The 20,576-nt window shown below is 34.4% G+C and overlaps 1 protein-coding gene and 1 long non-coding RNA gene across 3 annotated transcripts in view; one reads left to right on the top strand and one right to left on the bottom strand.

The window, feature by feature from the left end:
- The window catches only part of LOC106882382 (uncharacterized), a 37,268-nt gene that overhangs the window by 10,211 nt on the left and 6,481 nt on the right, over nucleotides 1-20,576 (top strand). The window contains exons 1-2 of one of the 2 annotated variants that reach the window (XM_014933043.3): nucleotides 3,634-3,774; nucleotides 19,335-19,516. In XM_014933043.3, coding sequence (XP_014788529.1) covers nucleotides 19,438-19,516 — 79 coding nt within the window. In that variant the 5' untranslated portion in view covers nucleotides 3,634-3,774; nucleotides 19,335-19,437. Of the gene's footprint in view, nucleotides 1-3,633; nucleotides 3,775-19,334; nucleotides 19,517-20,576 lie in introns of those variants that run through there. The other variant, XM_052971514.2, reaches the window with a different exon arrangement.
- Nucleotides 9,203-11,829, bottom strand: LOC149137808 (uncharacterized). The gene is made up of 2 exons (XR_016240623.1): nucleotides 11,547-11,829; nucleotides 9,203-9,408 (listed from the first exon to the last, which is right to left on the bottom strand). It is a non-coding gene; the product is annotated as an uncharacterized LOC149137808 (long non-coding RNA).

Raw genomic sequence — 20,576 nt, forward strand, 5'->3', positions numbered from 1 at the left:
TTATGATCACATTTTATAGAAATAACTTAATAGACACAAGCTATTTTTTTCTTGTCATTCTACAGATGTGGTCAATCTGCAATAAGCCATCTAAAACTGGATTTGGGTAGTAATTTAACTGAAAATTATATTGACGAAAATGTGTGTGTGTAAGTGATTAAGAAGCTTGTGTCTTGGGCAAGTGTCCTCTGCTATAGCCCCAGGTTGCCTAAATCCTTGTGAATAGCTTGATAGATAGAAACTGAAAGAAACCTGTTGTGTGTGTATATATGCTTATGTCTCCTAGCCTTGACATTGCATGATAGTTATAAATGTGTGTCAGTTATGCAAGCTGTGTCATTCATTTCCATTATTCTGCATAAGCATTTCTGACCATGGGGAAATTTTATCTTCCTCAGAAACAGGTGAAAGTTGGCAACAGGAAGGACAATGATGATATAAATATTCATATATTTATTCAGCATCTGTTTTTCCATCTTAGCACAGGCAGGACAGGGACTTATTTGATGTAGTATTTAGTGGTCGGCTGCTCTTTCTGTCATCAACCTGCACTTATTTTTCATGTAAAGGATTCCAAAAGTCTTTAAAAGTGCAACAATGAATGTAAATTTCATGTCACCAATTGTAACAAGCAAAGCATGGTATGCCAATATCAAAGCACATTTGTGCAACTGTGTGCACATGTGTATGTGCACATACACGTGCAGTGAGCTTCCTATTGCTTCTCTCTACCAAATTCATTCATAAGGCTTTGAATGATCCAGGCCTATAGCAGAAAATACTTTTCCAGAGTGCCACTCAGTGAACTGAACTTGAAACCACATGGTTGCAAACTTCTTAGCTGCATAGCCATGTGTGTGTGAGGAGAAACTACTCTTCAGTTCTGGAACTGACAAACTGTCATGAAAGGGTACTGAGTCAGTGCATTATAATTCTGATTGTGTCCATCTGTAAAAACCATTTCTTCCCTCTCAAGAAAAACAAAGCAAATGTAACATAGTCAACAAAAAATATGATTGGCAGTTTGTTTCTGGTTATGTGTCCCGTAGGTGACAAAGGACCACAAGATACAGTGAGACCTGCACAACTCACGATAGCTTGGAAAAATATTTAAAATGATGATATATTTGCATGTATTGGCTTACAGAAATTTTCTCTAATATCTGTCAATGTTTCCTGGTTTTTGTTACTTCAATTTCTTCATTCTCTCATCTTCTGCTTAACTTGTATCATTTCCAAATACCAAGAATTCCAAGAATTATAAATCACTTCCTATTTTATGTTGCTAAAATGTTATCTTTCAAAATTAGTTGGTTATATGCTTTATATTAAACAGCCAACTTAACATATTTCAGATTCTATTTTGATTCTATATATTTATTTAGTAATTACTGAAAGGCAGTTGTTTGCATTCTTATGGATTCTAAATTTAAAATCTTCAGCTACAGACAAAATAGTTGGCATGTAATTTAAACCATGGTAGTTTGAAATAAAGTGAAAGGAAAAGAATATGCATTTTACAGTTTTATATCATTATAGCTAACCTTCTCATATCCCAGTATATATTTCTTCAAATACCAGCTCAGGTTAATGAATATAATAAAAAAATCTATTATGAAAGATACTGTTAAAGCATTACAAGCTATGACAAGATGCTAGCAACTTACTGATATTGTTAGCTTGCTAGGAATTTATATGTATAATACACACATTGAAAGCCCACTCGTATAAAAATTCATTATCTTCTCACTAAAAATATTACAAATTTAGAATTAGGTGTTTGTTTTTAAGATGCATATCACATTCTGTTTAACTGAAATTAATTTTTTTAATTATTTCATATTTCCAATAACTTTACATAATTGATAACATAAGTTTTCATTTTCTATTTCTATCTTCTAAAATGTAATGCAACCACCTCCTCATCCTATTCATGCTGGTTTTATAATACTGACTTATCAAGCCTGTGTTATATCATCTGACAGCCCGATCTACAGCTTTACTAATCTTTCAACCTCTGTTACTAACACTTTCACTTCCTATATATATTATTTAATAGCATCACATATTTCTTTGAGTGCAGTTGTCTCTCCTCACTATATCATGTTGTTGTTGTTTTTTGCAGGGGTGGAGTTCTTTTTTTTTTTCCTTCTCGTATTGCATTTTGTGGGCTGTGTGGTTTAGGAAGTTCAGTTTGCAATCACATGGTTGCAGGTCCAGTTGCATTGCATAGCACCTTGGGCAAGTGTCTTCTACTATAACCCTGGGCTGATAAATGCCTTGTGAGTGAATTTGGTTGACAGAAACTGTGTGGAAGCCTCTTATGTATATAAAGTGTATGTGTGTTTGTTGTTCCCCACTGCTTGGCAGCCAGTGTTGCTTTGTGTACATCTTTGCAACTTAGTGGTTCAGCAAAAGAGATTGATAGAATAAGTAATAGACTTAAAAAGTAAAAAGTACTGGGGTCAATTTATTCAACTAAACCCTCCAAGGTGGTGCCTCAGTATGACCATAGCCCAATGACTAAAACAAGTAAAAGATGAAAGGAAGACAATAGTTACTGTTGGCTACAGGTTCCCATTGGGCCACTTAATAGCTCACTGCATTTAAAAGCCCAAGAGTAACAACAGATTGCCTATGTAGCTCATCTGAAACAAATACAACAGAAACAGTGGTTTATCAACTTTTGTTTAATGTTTACAAATCTTGTTGTTGATGTATATCAATGAACGATATATATTTACATGGAGCTTTTACACAATATCTGTCTGCCAAATTCCATTCATAGTGTATTGTTCAACTGATGTCTGTGATAGATGAAAGATATCTGCCTCAAATGTTTTGCAGTGAAATTAAGCCTGAAACTACTTGGTTGCCAAGCAGACTTTTAACTATGCAGCTTTTCTTCCTATGCATTTTATATCTCACTTGTTGATTTTCCATTGCATATCAACAAATTATGCACAATTCTGATAATTGCAGATCTGCTTCATTGCATCAGTGTTCTTACTCCAATACTTTTTGGTATACTTTTGAGATAGACATGACCATAACGGTTAAAATGAAATCAAATTGTGTTGCTTCAGTTAAAACTATTAGACAAGTATCTAATGGTGAATATAGTGAAATAACAGTAAATATGTTGGGAGAAATTCCCTCAGTAAGAGAATCTAGTAGTTAGACTCAATAAACCCTTTAGCATTTAAACCAGCCATATCCAGTCTAAAATATCCAACCTGTTTTATGGTCAAATTGACTTGATCCAGCCTTTCACACCTATCCTACAATGTCATTCTAAAAATAAACAATCACATCACTGAAATCTTGAAGAAACAAGATAATGCATGATTAATTCAAAGTTATCTGAATAAATAAGCCTTACATTTGACTGAGTAATCTGAACGCTAAAGGGTTCAAGCAGTAATTCAGCAAATATATACTTTTGATACTGAAATTATTGTTAAGTTTAACTAAATACCTTGCTTAGCAATATCATAAAAGAGACACACTTATACAAAGTATGAGTCATTGTGTTCCTGTTCTTGTCTTTTTTATAAATCACATTTCATTTGAATGAGGACACCAGTTTGTATACTGCTGAGAATATCTCAGAAGGGATTAGCTTTGTGGTTCGCTCTACATCTAAAATATGGTGGCAAGTTAGTCATGTCATTTACCTGTAAGAGCAACTAGCTTTCTTTGAGGCTAACATATCTGATTTCATTTCTTCATATACTGCTGTAAGAGTGGCTTCTCTACTTGACTACAAAACAGGTACTTATTGTTTCCATATCTACTACGATAAAAGAATGTTTGTTTTTTTTTATATATTAATTTTTGACACTTAGATAAGATTGCTCATGTTCAGTCCACTGCAGGACAAACACCTCAACATGTTTTCTTCACCAGCCAGTCTGATATGGTGGCTGTATATCTGAGTTTGATGAGCCTATTCTGCCACACTGGCTGAACATGACTTGGCAGAGGGATGCAGTTTTTATACTCTTATAATTCGATTACATCAACCCCAGTGCTCAACTGGTACTTACTTTATCAACGCCAAAAAGATGATAGGCAAAGTTGGCCTTGGTGAAATTTCTGCTCAGAAAGTTAAGATGGACGAAATACCACTGAGCATTCTACCCAGCATGCTACCAATTCTGCCAGCTTGCAGACTTATTTTTGACACTAATACTATACATCTATTTAGTGGTTCCGTCATATCTAATTTGAGTTGTATGATGTCATCTATGGTTTATTGAAATCTAATTACAATGAATCGTCTCCAAAATCATATGCCTTGCTTGATGAAATGTTCAGAATATCTCATTTGTAATCTTCTCAAAGCTATTAAAGATTAATTAATTCCCATTTTATTTTAATGAGTACATCAGCCTTATTATTTATTTAGTTATTCATTTTTGTGGTTATCAAATTAGAGATCTATTAATACAAAGTTTAACTCTGCTGTGAAATGAAAATTTCTGTTCAGTTAGTTCTATATCAGTTTTTGTATGGGAAAAGTGTAGTTGTATTTACATTGTAGCCACTAAAAAGTACACAAAAACTTTTAAGTTCACAGTTTTTGTGTTCTTAAATATCTAAAACAGCACTTTTATGGTATAATTGTTTCAGTTTCAGCATCATCATCATCCTTTCATTTAACCAGTAGTGTAATGGGAGTGGGGAGTGTCCTGGGCACTGATTGAAGCGGAAGTAGGTGTGCAGAATTGACCATAATACGATAAGCTTGAACTCCATTTATAAAATTTGTGAAAGTAAATATTCAAAAAATATATTTTGAATTAGAGGCTGTACCGAACCAGCAGGTAAATGAACTCTGGTAAAGTATTTATTCCTAAAATATTGCTTTAAAACATTAATTACTTGTAACAAATAAGTACTATATAATATCGTGGATTTGGTAATTGCGGGGAGGGGTGCATTTTTGCGGCTTGCCCCACATGCAGTTTACCCTAGCCACACCACTGTGTTTAACATCTGTTTTCCATGCTAGCATGGGTAGGATAGTTTGACAGGAAGTGGAAAATGAGGAGACTGCACCCAAGTCTGCTGACTATTTTGGCATGATTTCTATGATTTCTATGGTTCCTAACACCAACCACTTAAGAAAATGAATTGGGTGTTTTTTATGTGGCATCAGCAGCAATGAAGTCACTAAGTAACTTGCATGACAAGAACCCTCAACTGGATGGCAGGGAGTTGTATTGAGGGACAGAAAGGTATCTTGCATTAGAAGAGAGACATGGCTTTTTCAGATGGAAAGAAAGCTAGTAAAGATGTGACAGAGAGGGGGCAGGAGTTATACACCCAAGTTACATGGTGCTGTACATAGTGAAGTGAACTAGGGATTGGAGAGGGTGAGTGGATTTTGAATGAAAAGTGGGAGCTAGAGGTGGGGGAAAGAGATTTAACAGGAGCATACTGTGTACAGGTAGGTAGGTGGATACATGAGGGAGAATGGAGGGGAAGGGAGAAACTAGTGGTGGGTATGGGTGAGTTGTGAGGGAAGGAAGGGGTTCATGGACATGGATTTTACTTTACTGGGTGGGTCTTCTCAAGCACAGCATATTACCAGTTCTCAGTCCCTTTTCATTGCCTCTGTGAGGCTCAGCATCAGATAATCATTTTTACCGTCCTTATCCCATATCATCCTGGGTCTTCCTCTTCCACAGGACCCCTCCAAATTTAGAGACCAACACTTCTTTATGCAGCTACCCTCATCCACGTGCATCATATACCACACCAGTTGAATATTCTCTCTTGCACACCATAGCTGATGCCACTTATCCCCAATTTTACTCTCAAAATATTTGCACTTTGTTGTATATGTACACTGATATTGCATATCCAGCAGAGCATGCTGGCTTCGTTTCTTTCAAACCATGGCATGTCCTATGTAGTCACAGCCCATGTTGCACTGCCATATAGCATAGCTATCTGTACACAGGCATCATACAGTTTGTCTTTTACACTGAGAGAGAGACCCTTTGTTATTAACAAAGGTAATAGCTCTCTGAATTTTGCTCAACCTATTCTTATTCTAGCAACTATACTTTCAGAGCAACTCCCAATACTACTAATTTGGACTCCTGGTAGCAAAAACTATCTGCTACCTCCAAGGAATCCCTTGGATATTTGAGGAAACCTATTTCTTGCACATCTAACACACACACACACACGCACGTACGCACGCACACACACACACACACACACACACACACACACACACTACTACTACTACTACTACTACTACTTCTTCTGTTAATATTCCTGTAATTTTACTTCATCTCTTATGTCTCCATAGCTTGCACTGGGTACACTGAATGTAATTTCTACTTACATCTTTCCTACATATTGAACAGGGCCATTAACCTGAAGGGATTAATAATTTGTCTGCTTTCCTGCTTACTAGTACTTTGGCTTTTGCTAAATTAACTCTTGCTGAAATTTCTTCTCTAGTAACAATTCAGCTATAAAAACAGTCATCAGCAAAGAAGAGCTCTCAAGGGCAACCAGCCTTAAATTCCTTACTTATGGCCCGGAAGACTATGATAAACAAGAGGGGGCTGAGAACCGATCTTTGAACTCCTACTTGTACACTAAATTTGTTGCTGTACTCAATGCTGACTTTCAACTTACTGACAGCATCTCTGTACATGGCTTGGACAGCTTTCATTAATCAGTCATCTCCTGTAATTACCTTACTAGGAAGGTAGCACAAGTGGTGCATCTCCTGATCAAGTCCCTTGTTAGACAAGCTTGTTAGACAAGCTTGTTTCCAGCCATATAGTTATTGAGTGAAAGCCAAAAATATGTTTATCTCAAACACTGAACTAAACACAGAAAATATATTGTCCTACATTCATTAACTTTGAGCTGTTTTACAGTTAATCTAATGATTCTTAACATAGACACTGGATCGCAAATTTTATGGGAGAGGACTTGGATTAAATTGAATCAATACTTCTCTCTACATTATGACTTGGAAAAGGAGAAGCAAAGTTGACCTCAGTGAGAATTGGATTTAAAAAATACAGATTTCAAATATGGGCACAAGCCCCTCCTTTGGGTGGGGGACATTGTCAATTATATTGACTCAGTATTTACCTAGTACGTTATTGACTCTGGAAAGATGAAAGGCAAATTTAGACTCAGAATGTAAAAAGCTATAAGTAAATACTGCATGGCATTTTGTCTGATGCTCTAATAATTTTACTGTAGGGTTTTGAACCCCAACTACAAAATCATCAGTTCATGGTTTTAAGTAAGCTATATTCGAGCTGTGTGAGTTTCATGTGAACAACCTATATATCAACCAATCTGCTTGAAGCCAAGGTGTGAACATCTCAAATGTTCTTGGAATTTGTGCCTTTTTCCCTAGTTACACAGTCAGGTACCTAAATCGCAGCAGAGTGCTGTTGGCATTCAAGCAGGACAGATCTCAGCTCTCATCCAGCAAACCAAGAAGTTGTGATGGACACTCATAGCCTTGGTTCTTCACTTTCCAGATCACAAATGGCTGAGCAAATGCATTTAAGTCAATTCCTACATATTATTCTGGTAACTAGTGAGAATTTGATAATTTATGTATGATAATCTTCTCTTAATAAAATCTGTTGTTAAACATTCACAAGTTTGCTTTTGTTGTAATATATACAGTCAGCTTGATCTTACAATAAAGATACAACATCAATCTTTCTCATGACAGTTTGACCCCACAGAAAAGGTGATTCAGCAAAGAAATGCCTACAATAACTACTAACCTCATGACAGTACCATTCATAATTGTTTACATTGACCTCACTTCTTGATTGGTAATCATTTTATTGATCCAGGAAGAAAGAAAAATAAAATCAACTCCATAGGGATTTGAACTCAGAATGTAACTAAATACCACAAGTTATTATATGTAGTGCTCCACTGAAATCTACCACCAATTTCAAATTAAACAATGAAAATGAAACCTGTTTATTGATATCATTTAACTATTTTGTTGTTACTCTGAAACTGTGTCAGCTTCACCAATAACTTTAGTAACACCTGTTGTATATTTTTTGTTGATCTATATTAAAATCACAGTTGTAAAGAAGCTTAGATGTACTCCCTTATCTACGTTTTTGTATGTTGTGGATTAAATAGTTTCATATTTACCAACCAGACTTTAATAATTAACTTTTAATCTGGAAAAATTGTAACTTAATTACAAATAACAGCTGCTTCACAATTAGCACTAGTCACAATTTAACTAGTACCAGTCTTTTAGAATATGAAAGTAATGATTTCTTACAAGACTTTGAATTTGGGAACTACTTCAAAACCGTGTATGTTGTTGGTTTTTAATTTATTGATCACAGAGGGTTGAAAGGTAAAGTGGATTTTGGTAGGCTTTGGACATAGAATGTAAAGAGTTATATCTAAATATATTATTCTGTCCAGTACTCTGCTAATTCTGCCATCTGCTACCTCTATACATTGAAGATATAATAATGAGTATTTTTTTTATTAAAATCACACTAAGAATTTACACACATGGCCTAGTTAAGATATCGGGGGCTTGTACAAACTTCCTAATATAACCTTAACCCTATCAAGGAAAGAGGCTCACCAGCAGTTGATTCTTCTGTATCTAAATATAAAAACGTTTTCTCTGAGAACATGGACTAATCCAAGTGTAAGGAACACTTAAATCTTTTTATTTGAAGTTTACATTGAATTATGCATGGTCCTTGAAATAGTATCAATGGCTCAGATGGCTAGGCTACTTATTTTAAATGGACCAGGACAGGATACTAAGCATAACATAAAATGGACACACCTGAAAAGTAAAAGCCTAGATGGCCAGAAGTAATGTTTTTTTTTTCCTTTTACTTGATGGGCCTGGAAAATGTAATGGTGCTATGGTCTTTTGCAGGCCTTCTGAAACTTGTGAAATTGGTGCTATTGATATTCTTTTTGAACCTTTGTAAGTTAATAACCTGCAGGAAAGATGTGAGCTGAGAGCAAATTCCCAGGGGCCAACATTCTGGAAATGAAGAACTAGAGCAAAGCACTGTTGCCAAAGACTGGTTTGGATGGTGTTGGATACTCAGACTTATTTTGCAATTGGAAAGAAGTGGGTTAACAAATAACACATTTCACTGTAACAATAAAGGTGCATTAAAGAAAATTGTATAAAATATACTGAAATCTACTATTGCATTTATTATAATTGTATCAATATCATTTCATCATTTAACTTTCATCTTCCATGTTGACATAGGTGGGATGGTTTGACAGAATCCAACAAACCAGAAGTCTGCATCAAATTCCAATCTCTGTTTTGGCATGATCTCTATGGCTGGATACCCTTCCTAATGCCAACCACTTTACACTGTGTGCTGGATGCTTTTTTTTTCATGGCAAAAAGTCACCAAGTAATTTGCAAAACAAAGAAGAAAAAAAAACCTTTAGCTGTGTGTAGCAGAGAGGGAGGTTGTTTTATGCCAGGTTTTGAGAGGCAAAAGTATGATATAGAAGCCGGCACAAGCGTCTTGCTATAGGGAAGATATATGGTTACCCTGTATTATATCAGGGTGGGTAGCTGAGTAAAAGACAATGATGGTGGTGACTCAAGATAAAAGAAGGTGAGTATAAGAGAGAATACAAAAGATCAAGAAGCGGGTGGGTGGATAGGTTTATAAGAGTGTGAAAGTAGAGTGACAAATGGTTAGAGATGGATGTAGAAATGAATGTTGTGGGTGGAACAACAGTGAGGGTGTAGCTGATGGAAAGTATCAGTATGGTGAAGAGGTGAAAGAAATAACTCAGAAAGTGGGAGGTAGTAAGTACCAGATAGGAAAGGTAGAGAGCAGCAATATAATAAACTTGATAATAGATCAGAAAATATGATGTACGCAGACAGAGATAAAAGTCAGAGGTATGTAGGGATGACTATAGTGGAAGCCAAAGGTGGAGAGAGGCTGTTGACAGTATTACAAATATTATCCTTTTAATGATTTATGAATTTAAAAACATGAATGAATATATTTTGTAACAAGCAAACAGTCAACATGAACAACTTTCTTTTTCAGTGTATATAAATTTATAAATATGCACTTTGTAATAAACAAAAGTATATCTTCATACAATATCTACACAACTTACAAAAGGCCACATGTAAAGGCTACAAAGATTGCAGTTTCTACACCCAAATTAGTTACACAAGTGTTGCATGTGGGAAAAGAAGGCAGTCAATACAACATGCATAAACTAAATTGGCTCATTTAAAAATCAATTTTTTTTCCCCAAAATTTCAGTGCAACCTGCATTTTTTTCTGTTTTATTCTATACACAGATATAGTACTTTTGTTTTAGGTTATTTAAACATAATTGTTTACAAGCCAACACCAAACCCATTATGAGAAATGAATCATCAAAAAGTTCCTTTGTAGCACTTTTCACTTTCTAACCCTATTTATTTTTAAGCATTCAGTAAATGAAAAGGTTGAACAGATGTTACACATTTAATGAAAGCAATTTCCTGGTAGCAGAGTAAAAACACCTAAATATCTATGGCACAATGCATCAGAAATAGCTTTTTTTACTGTTCTGGTTTCAATCATTGGATTTTGGCCATCCTGGGTTGCTTTTAGTTGATTATATCAACCCAGGTACTTAACCTGGTACTTATTTTATTGATTGTATTTATCAGATTGCTAAGTTTACCTTTAGTATAAAGTGCCATGACTCAATATCTATATACAAGGTATTTTTGTTCAACTCTCCAATTCATGGGTTTCCACATTCTCAGTTCACCAAATTTCATGTTTTTTATTAGGGTGATTTCAGAAATGTTTGGCTGCTATTTCTAGTTGATCAGTGTATCATGTAAACCTTCACATAAATGGCTTGATGTGTACTGTGTGCAGGCTTCAGTTTGTTAAATTGATGACAGGGTGGGAGTGTGTAGAGTTATGTTCTGGGTAATAATGCTTGGATAAGGATGATGATAAAATTACATATAGACAAGCCAAATTGATATGAATACAGTCTAAATACCTTCACACTTTCAATTCAAAACCTGCTGTGATTGACATTTGACTTTATTTTATTGTATTAGTTGTGTACTTGAGATGATCTTATTAATACTCATTCCCACACTTGTGCTTATGTAAGAAATTGGTGTTACATTTAATGAGAAGATTGAGAATATAATTGACCTAAGAATAATTTTTGTTTATTTGCAAGCAGCTTTTAATCTCTTGATTAAACAAAAGGAACATTTATTTAAGATAATTATCATTGGTGATTTTAAGTGTCATGTGTGGAGGTACCTGAATGGATCTTTTTGGGGGGTGTTTGAATGCCATAACCAGAGAAAGAATTAAGACATTCAAAGATTTTGATAATTTTCTGAGTATGCTTAACTGTATGTTTTACATTAGATCAATCAATTTGTAATTTCTGTCAGAATGGAGCAACAAAGCATATCCTAATTGGATATAGATTTTAACCAGACTCATTATGGCAGCATTTGAACTTACTTGAAGCTTGATGAAGTGATGAGATTTCTTGTGAGAGATTTCATATTACTGCTGTTCCATAGATTCCCAAAACTATCATTTGTTAAAGAAGTAGGCTGCTTCAAACACATGTTGAATGCAGCGAGAATGAATATGAAGATAAGAGAGAAAGAAGCAACAGGAATCAAGTCTGCCCCAACCTATTCTATTGTGGGTAGAGATGAAGAACCATTGAAGAATCTGCTAGATAAATCTAACCTCTCACTAAGAATAATGTGACCTGAATATACAGAGACAGTTCTTGTTCTGTAACAGCTACACTAACAAACAAGGCTTGTGACATAAGTTACTGCTTCATAATAGCAGGTAGCAATAATAGCAGCAGTTGTTTAACCAGCAACCATTCATTTTGGTTGTAACCAATGTTCTTTGCTCCTTCAACCACAGGCCGATGAAGGAGTATCTTAGTGGTTGCTAAACCTGCAAGAAATAACAAGCAAATCTTTCTAAAATCACTCCTAAAGGGAGGGAACATTAGAAAATGTAGTTTTAAATATACAAAAAGAAGGAATGATCATGGTTGGATTGCCTTCCATCTTAGGTTCACTCAGCCCTGACTAACCTGGGGCTGGACTTTTGTAACTGTCAACGTAGCAGTATGTAACATCCTATTTGATGTAAAGGTCTAACTAGTTAATATTCCTTAATCCTTTCATTACCATATTTCTCTCAAAGTACAGTGCTTTTGTTTCAGTTAATTCTGAAAATAAATTTGTTATTATAAGCTGGTTTTTAGATCACTTTAAAACAGAAAGTTTATATCATAGAACCAGGAGTAGCCTCAGGCAAGTTGGTATCAAAAAAGTTAATTTCTTCTACAACAACCTTTCTTACTTAGGCTATTTGTTTTCTGCATAACTGCATCCACTTCAAATATGCATATTCTCATTTTGTAATCTATCATACTGGTTGTTTGGATGGTATACTGCCTACTACTCTGAAAAGTTTCTTCTCTAACCACAAATCTAGTCTGTTGGTTTGGGGAATGACTACCTGATTCTTTCTGAGATTTCTTTTAGCTTGTTCAACTCAGGTAAAAATCCATGCTTGTTAAATTAATTTAGCCATTTTAATCTTCCCACAGTGTACCTTTTATAACTGATGTACTGTTAGATTTTTATGATCCTGTCATAGCATAGGCTTGTGCATACTTCTCCTACTGAGGGTTTTCTTGTTACTATTGTTGTTCTTAGTTTAAGCTCAAATCCAAAGTGTACATTCCTCCACAAAGATTAACTTAATGTTCTTGACCATGCACCTGAATCTTAAAATATCAACTTAAGAAATTATTAGTGACTGGCTTTTTAAAGTTCGTGTTCATAATGTGGACTTTTAAACTGAAAGCATACTTGAAGGTTTAGTTCAATGTTAACTCTGATTGATTAGTTATGAGCAGCATCTTGTCTTTTTAGGAGCATCATAGGACTACATTATCTAATGTGTTCATTCCTTATTTAAGATAGTGGGGTATGCTTTGAAGAAAATTTGGGGGTTATATATTGCAGTTTGAATAATTACTCATTGGTTCAAAGTCTTACTTAGTTTTTTATTAGAATGTTGAAGAAGAGTTTGAGCAGTTACCACCCGTTCCTAGGAAATGTAGGATAAGTATTCCTTTCATAACCTTAACTCTTTAGCATTCACATTCTATCAAATGTAATGCTTATTTATTCACATTGTCTTGAATTAATCATGCATTGTCTTGTAGCTATGAGATTTTGATGAAGTAACTGTTAATTTCTAGAATGATATTGTAGGGTTGGTGTGAGAAGCCAGACATGGCCAGTTTGAACATAAAATATGTATAGTATTTTGGCTGGATGTAGCCAGTTTAAATGCTAATGGGTTAAAAATAGCTTTGTCTTCTGATCCTTGAAATTATTGGATGGAACTTGAGGGGTGACTGATCGCTAGTATCTTTGGGTATTTTATGTTGTAGTAGAACTGCAGCATTGATGGGTGATAAGTTAGGAAGGAATTTTACGAGACATACCAAGCTTAATATTCTTAACCAAAACTCTTTCTCATCCAACTATACTGGTATTCATTTAATTCCACACATTAACATACCAGTACTCAATGTAGATATCACCTTGGGAAATATAGAACACTATGTCAATTATTCTTTATTATTCAATGATAGGGAAGAAATGTGCCTCTTGCTTTTGAGTGAGCTGAGTATAGATTCCATTGGTTTGGCAGGCTTTATCATCAGCAGATGATCTGCAAAATTCCACTTCCCAAAGATAGGGTTTTAATTTCCTGTTATTGTAGGAGAGTTCATATAATCACAATAAAATCCTTTTCTTTTTTTAGTAACATGTTTAAAGTATTAAGACCAGTACCTATGATCTCTTTTAGGGCCTCTAACATTGGTAGAAGGAAGGGAGGAAGTTGTCCTCAAACTACAGATAACCCAAATTTTTGTGAAAAGAATCTGAATACCAGGCTGCAGAGTTAAACTGACTGATGGATTAAGTTTGTCTACCTTCCATAAATATGGACACCCTCTCCTATGAGGTTTCTCACAAGTTCTGTCAACTAAATTTGATTCACAAAGTATTGGTTACTCAAGGCCTTGCTAGAAAATGCTTGACTATGGTGCTCTGTGATGGAATTGAACCTACAACTATGTAGTTGCTAAGCAAACTTTTTCATTGCAGACAGTGTTGATTGTAATTCATTTTAAACTCCTGTAACTTAATCTATCTCTTTTTATATTTTTAAAAATTTTGTTTAAACATTAATTTACAGTTTACTTGAGACATAGCAGTGTAGTAAAAGCTATTGTTGTGATGGCTTAATGTGTTCTTTAAAATGTCTGAGTAGGTTATCATATCTTTCATAGTTTCCTAAGTATTGTTAGACGTTGAAGGTATTTATGTAATTCTGTGAATCAGTGTTAAAAACAAATATTTGGGTCATTGGTATAACTACTTGAATTATTTACTGTTTGGGTATTTTGCTGCAAGCATCTCAGTCCTCTTGTTGTTTATATACACTATACACATAAATTTCTTCTTTTCAATTTCTGCTGTTATCAAAAATCTTGTAAATCAAAAATAGAATCAGTTATTTAGTACAGCAAACAATGTAACTAACATGTAAGCCATAGACTATAAATAATATTTCACTCTTTACTGACACGAATATCTGTATTGTTTAGCACCAGGCTAACTCAAACTAAGCAGATATGTGATCAAAAATGCATACCAACCATAACCATTGTTTTTTTCTTTTTTTATCTTTATGTGACACAATGCAATTCGAGCAACCATGTAGTAGCTCTCCCATTGCTTTGTACATTTCTTATGTACGTTAAAGAGATGAATGCTGGATGGAGGAATCCCAATTACTCCAAAATACTATCCACACATTCATTTGAGATTTGTTTTCCTCATTGTTACTCTCGCCTTTCCTTCCATCTTTGAGCTAACACCTAATTGAAATGTTGAGTCAAATTTAAAAACAACACAAAACTAGGATAATAGTTTTAATTATCATATTTTTGTTATAAACCTTTTCCAAAAATTATGTACAATGTAGTTCTGAACTGAAGAGTTTCTCATGTGAAAACCAATTCCAATGACTTAGGTAGATTGGTGAATTTCATCATTTATTGACATTAGCTACATTCCCTGGTAGAATATTTGGGCTGGATATGACTAGTTTAAATGTTAAAAGGTTAAACAACAACAACAACCCTTTTTTATCTTTCTGTAGAGTAACACTATTGTTACTATTACTGTGTTTCCCCGAAAATAAGCCCTACCATGATTTTTCAAGATGTTTTTAATATAAGCCCTACCCTGAAAATAATACCTAGTCAAAAATGCATCAGCTTCGTAGCAAGACCATGTGATATTTGCAAAATAAACCAACTACCATAGCTTGGCTAAAGTCTGTGCTAAGTGTGCATGCATGGAGTTGACTCCCTTGGCTTGACTCTTTGTCCCCCAGGCAAGATGAGTGCAAAAAGAGAGAGTTATTCCGTGGAGTACAAGAAAGGAATTGTGGAGCAGTCACACAAAAATCTAACGGCTTTCTGTAAGGAGAAGATACTGGATCTCTGAATGGTTCGAAAATGGTGAGCAGAGTACGGTAATCTCAGCAGACAGGTGGGTGAGGAAAGTGCTAAGAAGCGCAAGTGGGGATCAGGTCGACAACCATTATTTTCGGAGCTGGAAGATATCACCTCAGGATGGTTTGCTGACAGAAGAACAAAGGCTTTGGTTGTACGTAAGGCTGATATTCAAGAATTTGCTCTTGCAATGGCACCACAATTGGATATACCCGCAAAGATATTTAGTGCATCACCTCATTGGTTGGATAACTTCGTTCGGCGATATGAGCTCTCTTTAAGAAGATCAACAACACTGTGATTCAACGTGCACTTGCTTTCAGATGGCGTCAACTTTTTTAAATACAATTTCTCCAATGTAACTGCTATGGATGAGACTGCAGTATTTATGGGCCAAGGATCTAAAATGACAATTGAATGGGTGCCTCGTCAGTCTATATTACTTCAACAGGTTACAAAAGTGCAAGAGTTACTTGTATTTTAGTCATTCGTCTTGATGGAACAAAAGTCCCATTGTTCATCGGCGGACGTACAAAATGTGGACCGCACTCACTTTCGTTTTTTTTTTTTTTTTTTTTTTATACAGAGTCCCCCATTTTCAAGTACAGAGATTCTGATTCTGCAAAAAAAAAATGGCATTTGAAAATTTTTATTTCCGCCCACCCCCACTCACCCCAAATTCTTCATATTTGCAAAGTATGTAGAAAAATATGGAGATAATCTCTGTATTTTTCTACGTATTTCACAAAAAGAAATTCTGGAAAAAGTGAAAACTGAAGAATTTGGTGGGTGGGGGTGGAATTGAAATTTTGAAATGCTGTTTTTTTTTGTTTTTTTTCTGCAGAATCAGAATCTCTGTATTCGAAAATGGGGGATTCTGTAAAAAAAAACAAAAACAAACAAAGCGGGTGCGGTCCACATTCTTTACGTCCATCTGCTCATCATCACAAAAGGCAAAAAAGAGAAGATAGAACGAATTTTGGGCATTTGTGTCCTTGAAATGGAAAAGGCTTGGTGCACACAAGCTGTTTTAAGAAAATGGATTGATTTAACTATGCCACTTGTTTTACGTGGGTCTCAAAGAGGTCTTTTAGTCTGAGATTCAGCCAGTACTCATTGCGCAAAAGATATGAAAACTTTCCTTTCTGAAAGAAGAATTGACTACATAATGATTCCTGCAGGAATGACTTCATATTTACAAACTTTAGATCTTGTAATAAACAAGCCCTTCAAGGATTATTTTTGGATGGTAGTGAATGAATATATCAATTTTGTCAAACCCAACCTCCAAGAAGTCATGAACTGGGTGAAGAATTCATGGAATAAAATTACCGACCATTGCATTACCAGTGCACAATGAGCAGAGTACTTGGACAAAAACTGTTCATTTAAGGTAAGTTATATTGTCAAACATGAAGATTGGAGTCCATGATTCTACCAAAAATGGATTTGCAAAAAATTCAGTCTAAAGTTTGGGGTTTGATGAATTATGATGATGTTCCAGAAGAGGACAAAATGTTTTTACTTGACTAAAAACAATAAGCAAATAAATAAACTTTTGATAATGTAAAACATGGGTTTCCTTTTACACGAGGATTTTCTTGGATTTTTTCTGCAAAAAAAATAATACATCCCGCCAAAATAAGCCATAGTGCGTTTTTGGGATGCAAAATTAATGTAAGACCAGGTCTTATTTTCAGGGAAACACGGTATTTTATGGTCCCTATCAGGAGTATTTATGATAAATAAGCTAGTTGACTCCTGTAACACATGGTTCAGTTTTAAATAAATAGACCATATCAGGATCTAAAGCATGTATTGTACAGTGGCTCATGAATAATCCATTAATTAGAGCCAAACATTAATTAGTTTTGTATTTATGAGTGTTTCACCTATGTTGGTATGTTTAAAGAGAAGAGCTGTTTTGCCGACATTGTAATGTAAAGTCTGTAGAAGAGAATTATTTTTCATTTTCTGAACACCAGATTTTAATTGTTTAATTCCTGTGTTAGTTAAAGGACATACTGAAAAGTGCATATCTCTCTCTTTAAGTAATATCATATCTAATTTAATTTATTCAGCCATTGTATTACAAAGTGATTCCATAACATAAATTATAATAACTATAACTGCCCTGGAGTTATCATTAATGTGATATCTCGGTTTAATTTTTTTTTAATTTTCATTTGGCCACCTTGAGATAATGACATACTGTTTTCATTTTCAATTCCCTTTCAGTTTTGCAAATAAATTATATTGTTAACATTAATGTTTGAATAATTACAATATTTAAATTGAAGTCAACTTTTTAAACAGAAATAATAATTTCAAGCAAATGAAGGAATTATTATTGAATTATAGCAAGAATATTTTTTTGCCAATGCTCAATCAAGAACACCAAGCTCATATGTTTAATTTACAATGAATGAAAATAGCATCATAAAATGGAATAGCAAATCCATAAAATAAATTGACAATTAGTGGTTTGTGATATTGAAGGACGGAAGAAACGCCATCAAAAGTGAAAACTAATAAACTATTGACAAAAAGGTTTCTGTAAAGGTAAAAACAGTGTTATACTCCATGATCACATTTTGTTTCATAAATACCAAAAGTATTTTATTGTGCAAGATTATTCTAGTAACCAAAGTAGTCTATGTTATATCTCCTATTACCTTCAGAGAACTGTGCTTCATGTGCAAAAATTAATTGAAGAAAATGATATATCATTTAAACAACTATCAGCAGAGGTAATAAAAGATGGTTGCATATTAAAATTTTAAGCAATTTGTCTTGATACACATTTAATATTTTGTCTATGTATACTTTGTTTCTTTTCTTTTATTCATTTAGTATTCTATCTTGTTTATGTCTATATCTGTCTACTGTGTCTCTGCTGTTTGTCTCTCTCAGAAAACACAAAAACATCTGATCTTTAAATCAATTCATTTTTTTATGTATGTTACAGCAATACATTTCAATAACTACTGCACAATTTGTGCCTCAACTGCACCACCTCATCAGAGGAATTAAGAGATTGCTACTCCTAAATTTTTTCGATGGGGAATGGATTTACATATTATGTTACTGTACTGTAAGTTGAAGTGGCAGCTAACATTTCAACCATCTTTTTTCACCTCTGATGAATAATAAATCTCAAAATATTGGTAAACTTTTTTTATTGGTTTGGTCTTTGCCTTTGTAGGCTCTCAATAAGCACCTTTTATTTCTTATCTGAAAACAGTTGAACCATAGATTATGGTTGAATAGCTAATACCACAATGAAGCTCCAACTATTAAGATCATTTGTCCCACTTATGGCAGTGAAGCAGTCTCTTTGTAATTGCTTGACTTGTTTGACGGAGCAGTCAAATATTTCTCAACACATATTCTACTATTGCTTTATGAAAAAAAAAGGACATATTGAATAATATAGCCCTAACTACCCCTGAAAAGATAGAATGATCCTAAATGGAATGCCATTGATCATACATCTGCTCAGTCAGGGTTCACATGGGGTAACACAATAATACTACCAAGTTGTCTTAACAAAAAATCCAAATATATATAAAAACACTGAGGGAGGAGTAAATGTAAAATAGTTGCAATGAATTTCATTTTATTTTTCAAACAATTCTTCATTTATTTATTCTTGCTTTTATTTCCAGCATGAGTACTCAAGTGAAAAATCTATAAATGAAATTTGGAAACCTTTTATGAGCTTGGTTTGAGTGAATATTGTTGCTGACAGCCATATACCATCATACCAATATGACAGAAGAGAATAATAAGAAGAAGTTTTTTGTACTCAATATTATCATTAGATTATGGTGCATCATAACAGTCGTAGGTAAATGCTTTTCTTTTTCTGTTTTTAACGTAATTAATCATTGGTCTCTTTGTTAATTCTATTATAGAGTTTAATGTAATATTAATTGGCTGGGTACTTCTCTCATCCCTATTTCAATATCCATAAACTTTGGTCATCCAAGATCTGAACTACTGTAACCTACTAACATCACAAATGAGCTGACAAAGGAGTTTCTTAGCAGTTTCTTGTCCTGCTAAAAATAGTTGTTAAATCTACCTTAAATAGCACTACTGCCTTAAAATAGGCAGGACACATTGTATATTGTAGTTCAAAATGTCTGAAAACAACACAGAATGGTCATAGTTGGAATACTTTTGATCATAAGTTTGCTATTTCTGGGCTGGCCTAGAGTTAAAACACTGCAAACATATCTTATTCTGCCTCTAACCAACATACCAAAGAGCATTGAATTCTCTCTCACTACCAAACTCAGCCTTTACCCAGACATCACTGCCTCTGCATCTATTAGATTGTTTGGACATGGCTTAACTCTTTAGCATTCAGATTTGTCTGTCAAATGTAATACATATTCATTGACATTGATTTGAATTTATCATGCATTATCTTGTAGCTTTGAAGTTTCAATGATGTGATTGTTTAAGTTCTGAATGACATTGTTAGGTATAGGTAATAGGCCAGATTTGGCTAGTTTGAACACAAAACAGGTAGAAAATTTGGGGACAGATATGGCTGGTTTAATCAAGGCAATACACCACTTCTACCTAGTGCACCCTTACTAAAATACTCTTGTAACCTTGCAATCATCTATCTGTGAATCAACTCAGAAGAGAGACAGCTTCTATAGCCACTGAGATGCAAACTTATCCTAATGACCAGTACATAGCGGAGAGTACCTTAAATCTACTGAGGTACCATCTGCATTTGTAGATTTCTATTTACATTTTTTCACCAAAACCCTAAGTATGATGTTAAATCTGCTGGCCAATTCTTCCACCTTTATGAAAACACCTAAAGATTTTTGATCAACTTGGACCTCAGCTATCTTAGATAAAAATCACACAAAATTCTTCTCCATGCC

Source organism: Octopus bimaculoides, chromosome 1 (assembly GCF_046866305.1).
Source record: "Octopus bimaculoides isolate indiv1 chromosome 1, ASM4686630v1, whole genome shotgun sequence".
Taxonomy (NCBI): domain Eukaryota; kingdom Metazoa; phylum Mollusca; class Cephalopoda; order Octopoda; family Octopodidae; genus Octopus; species Octopus bimaculoides.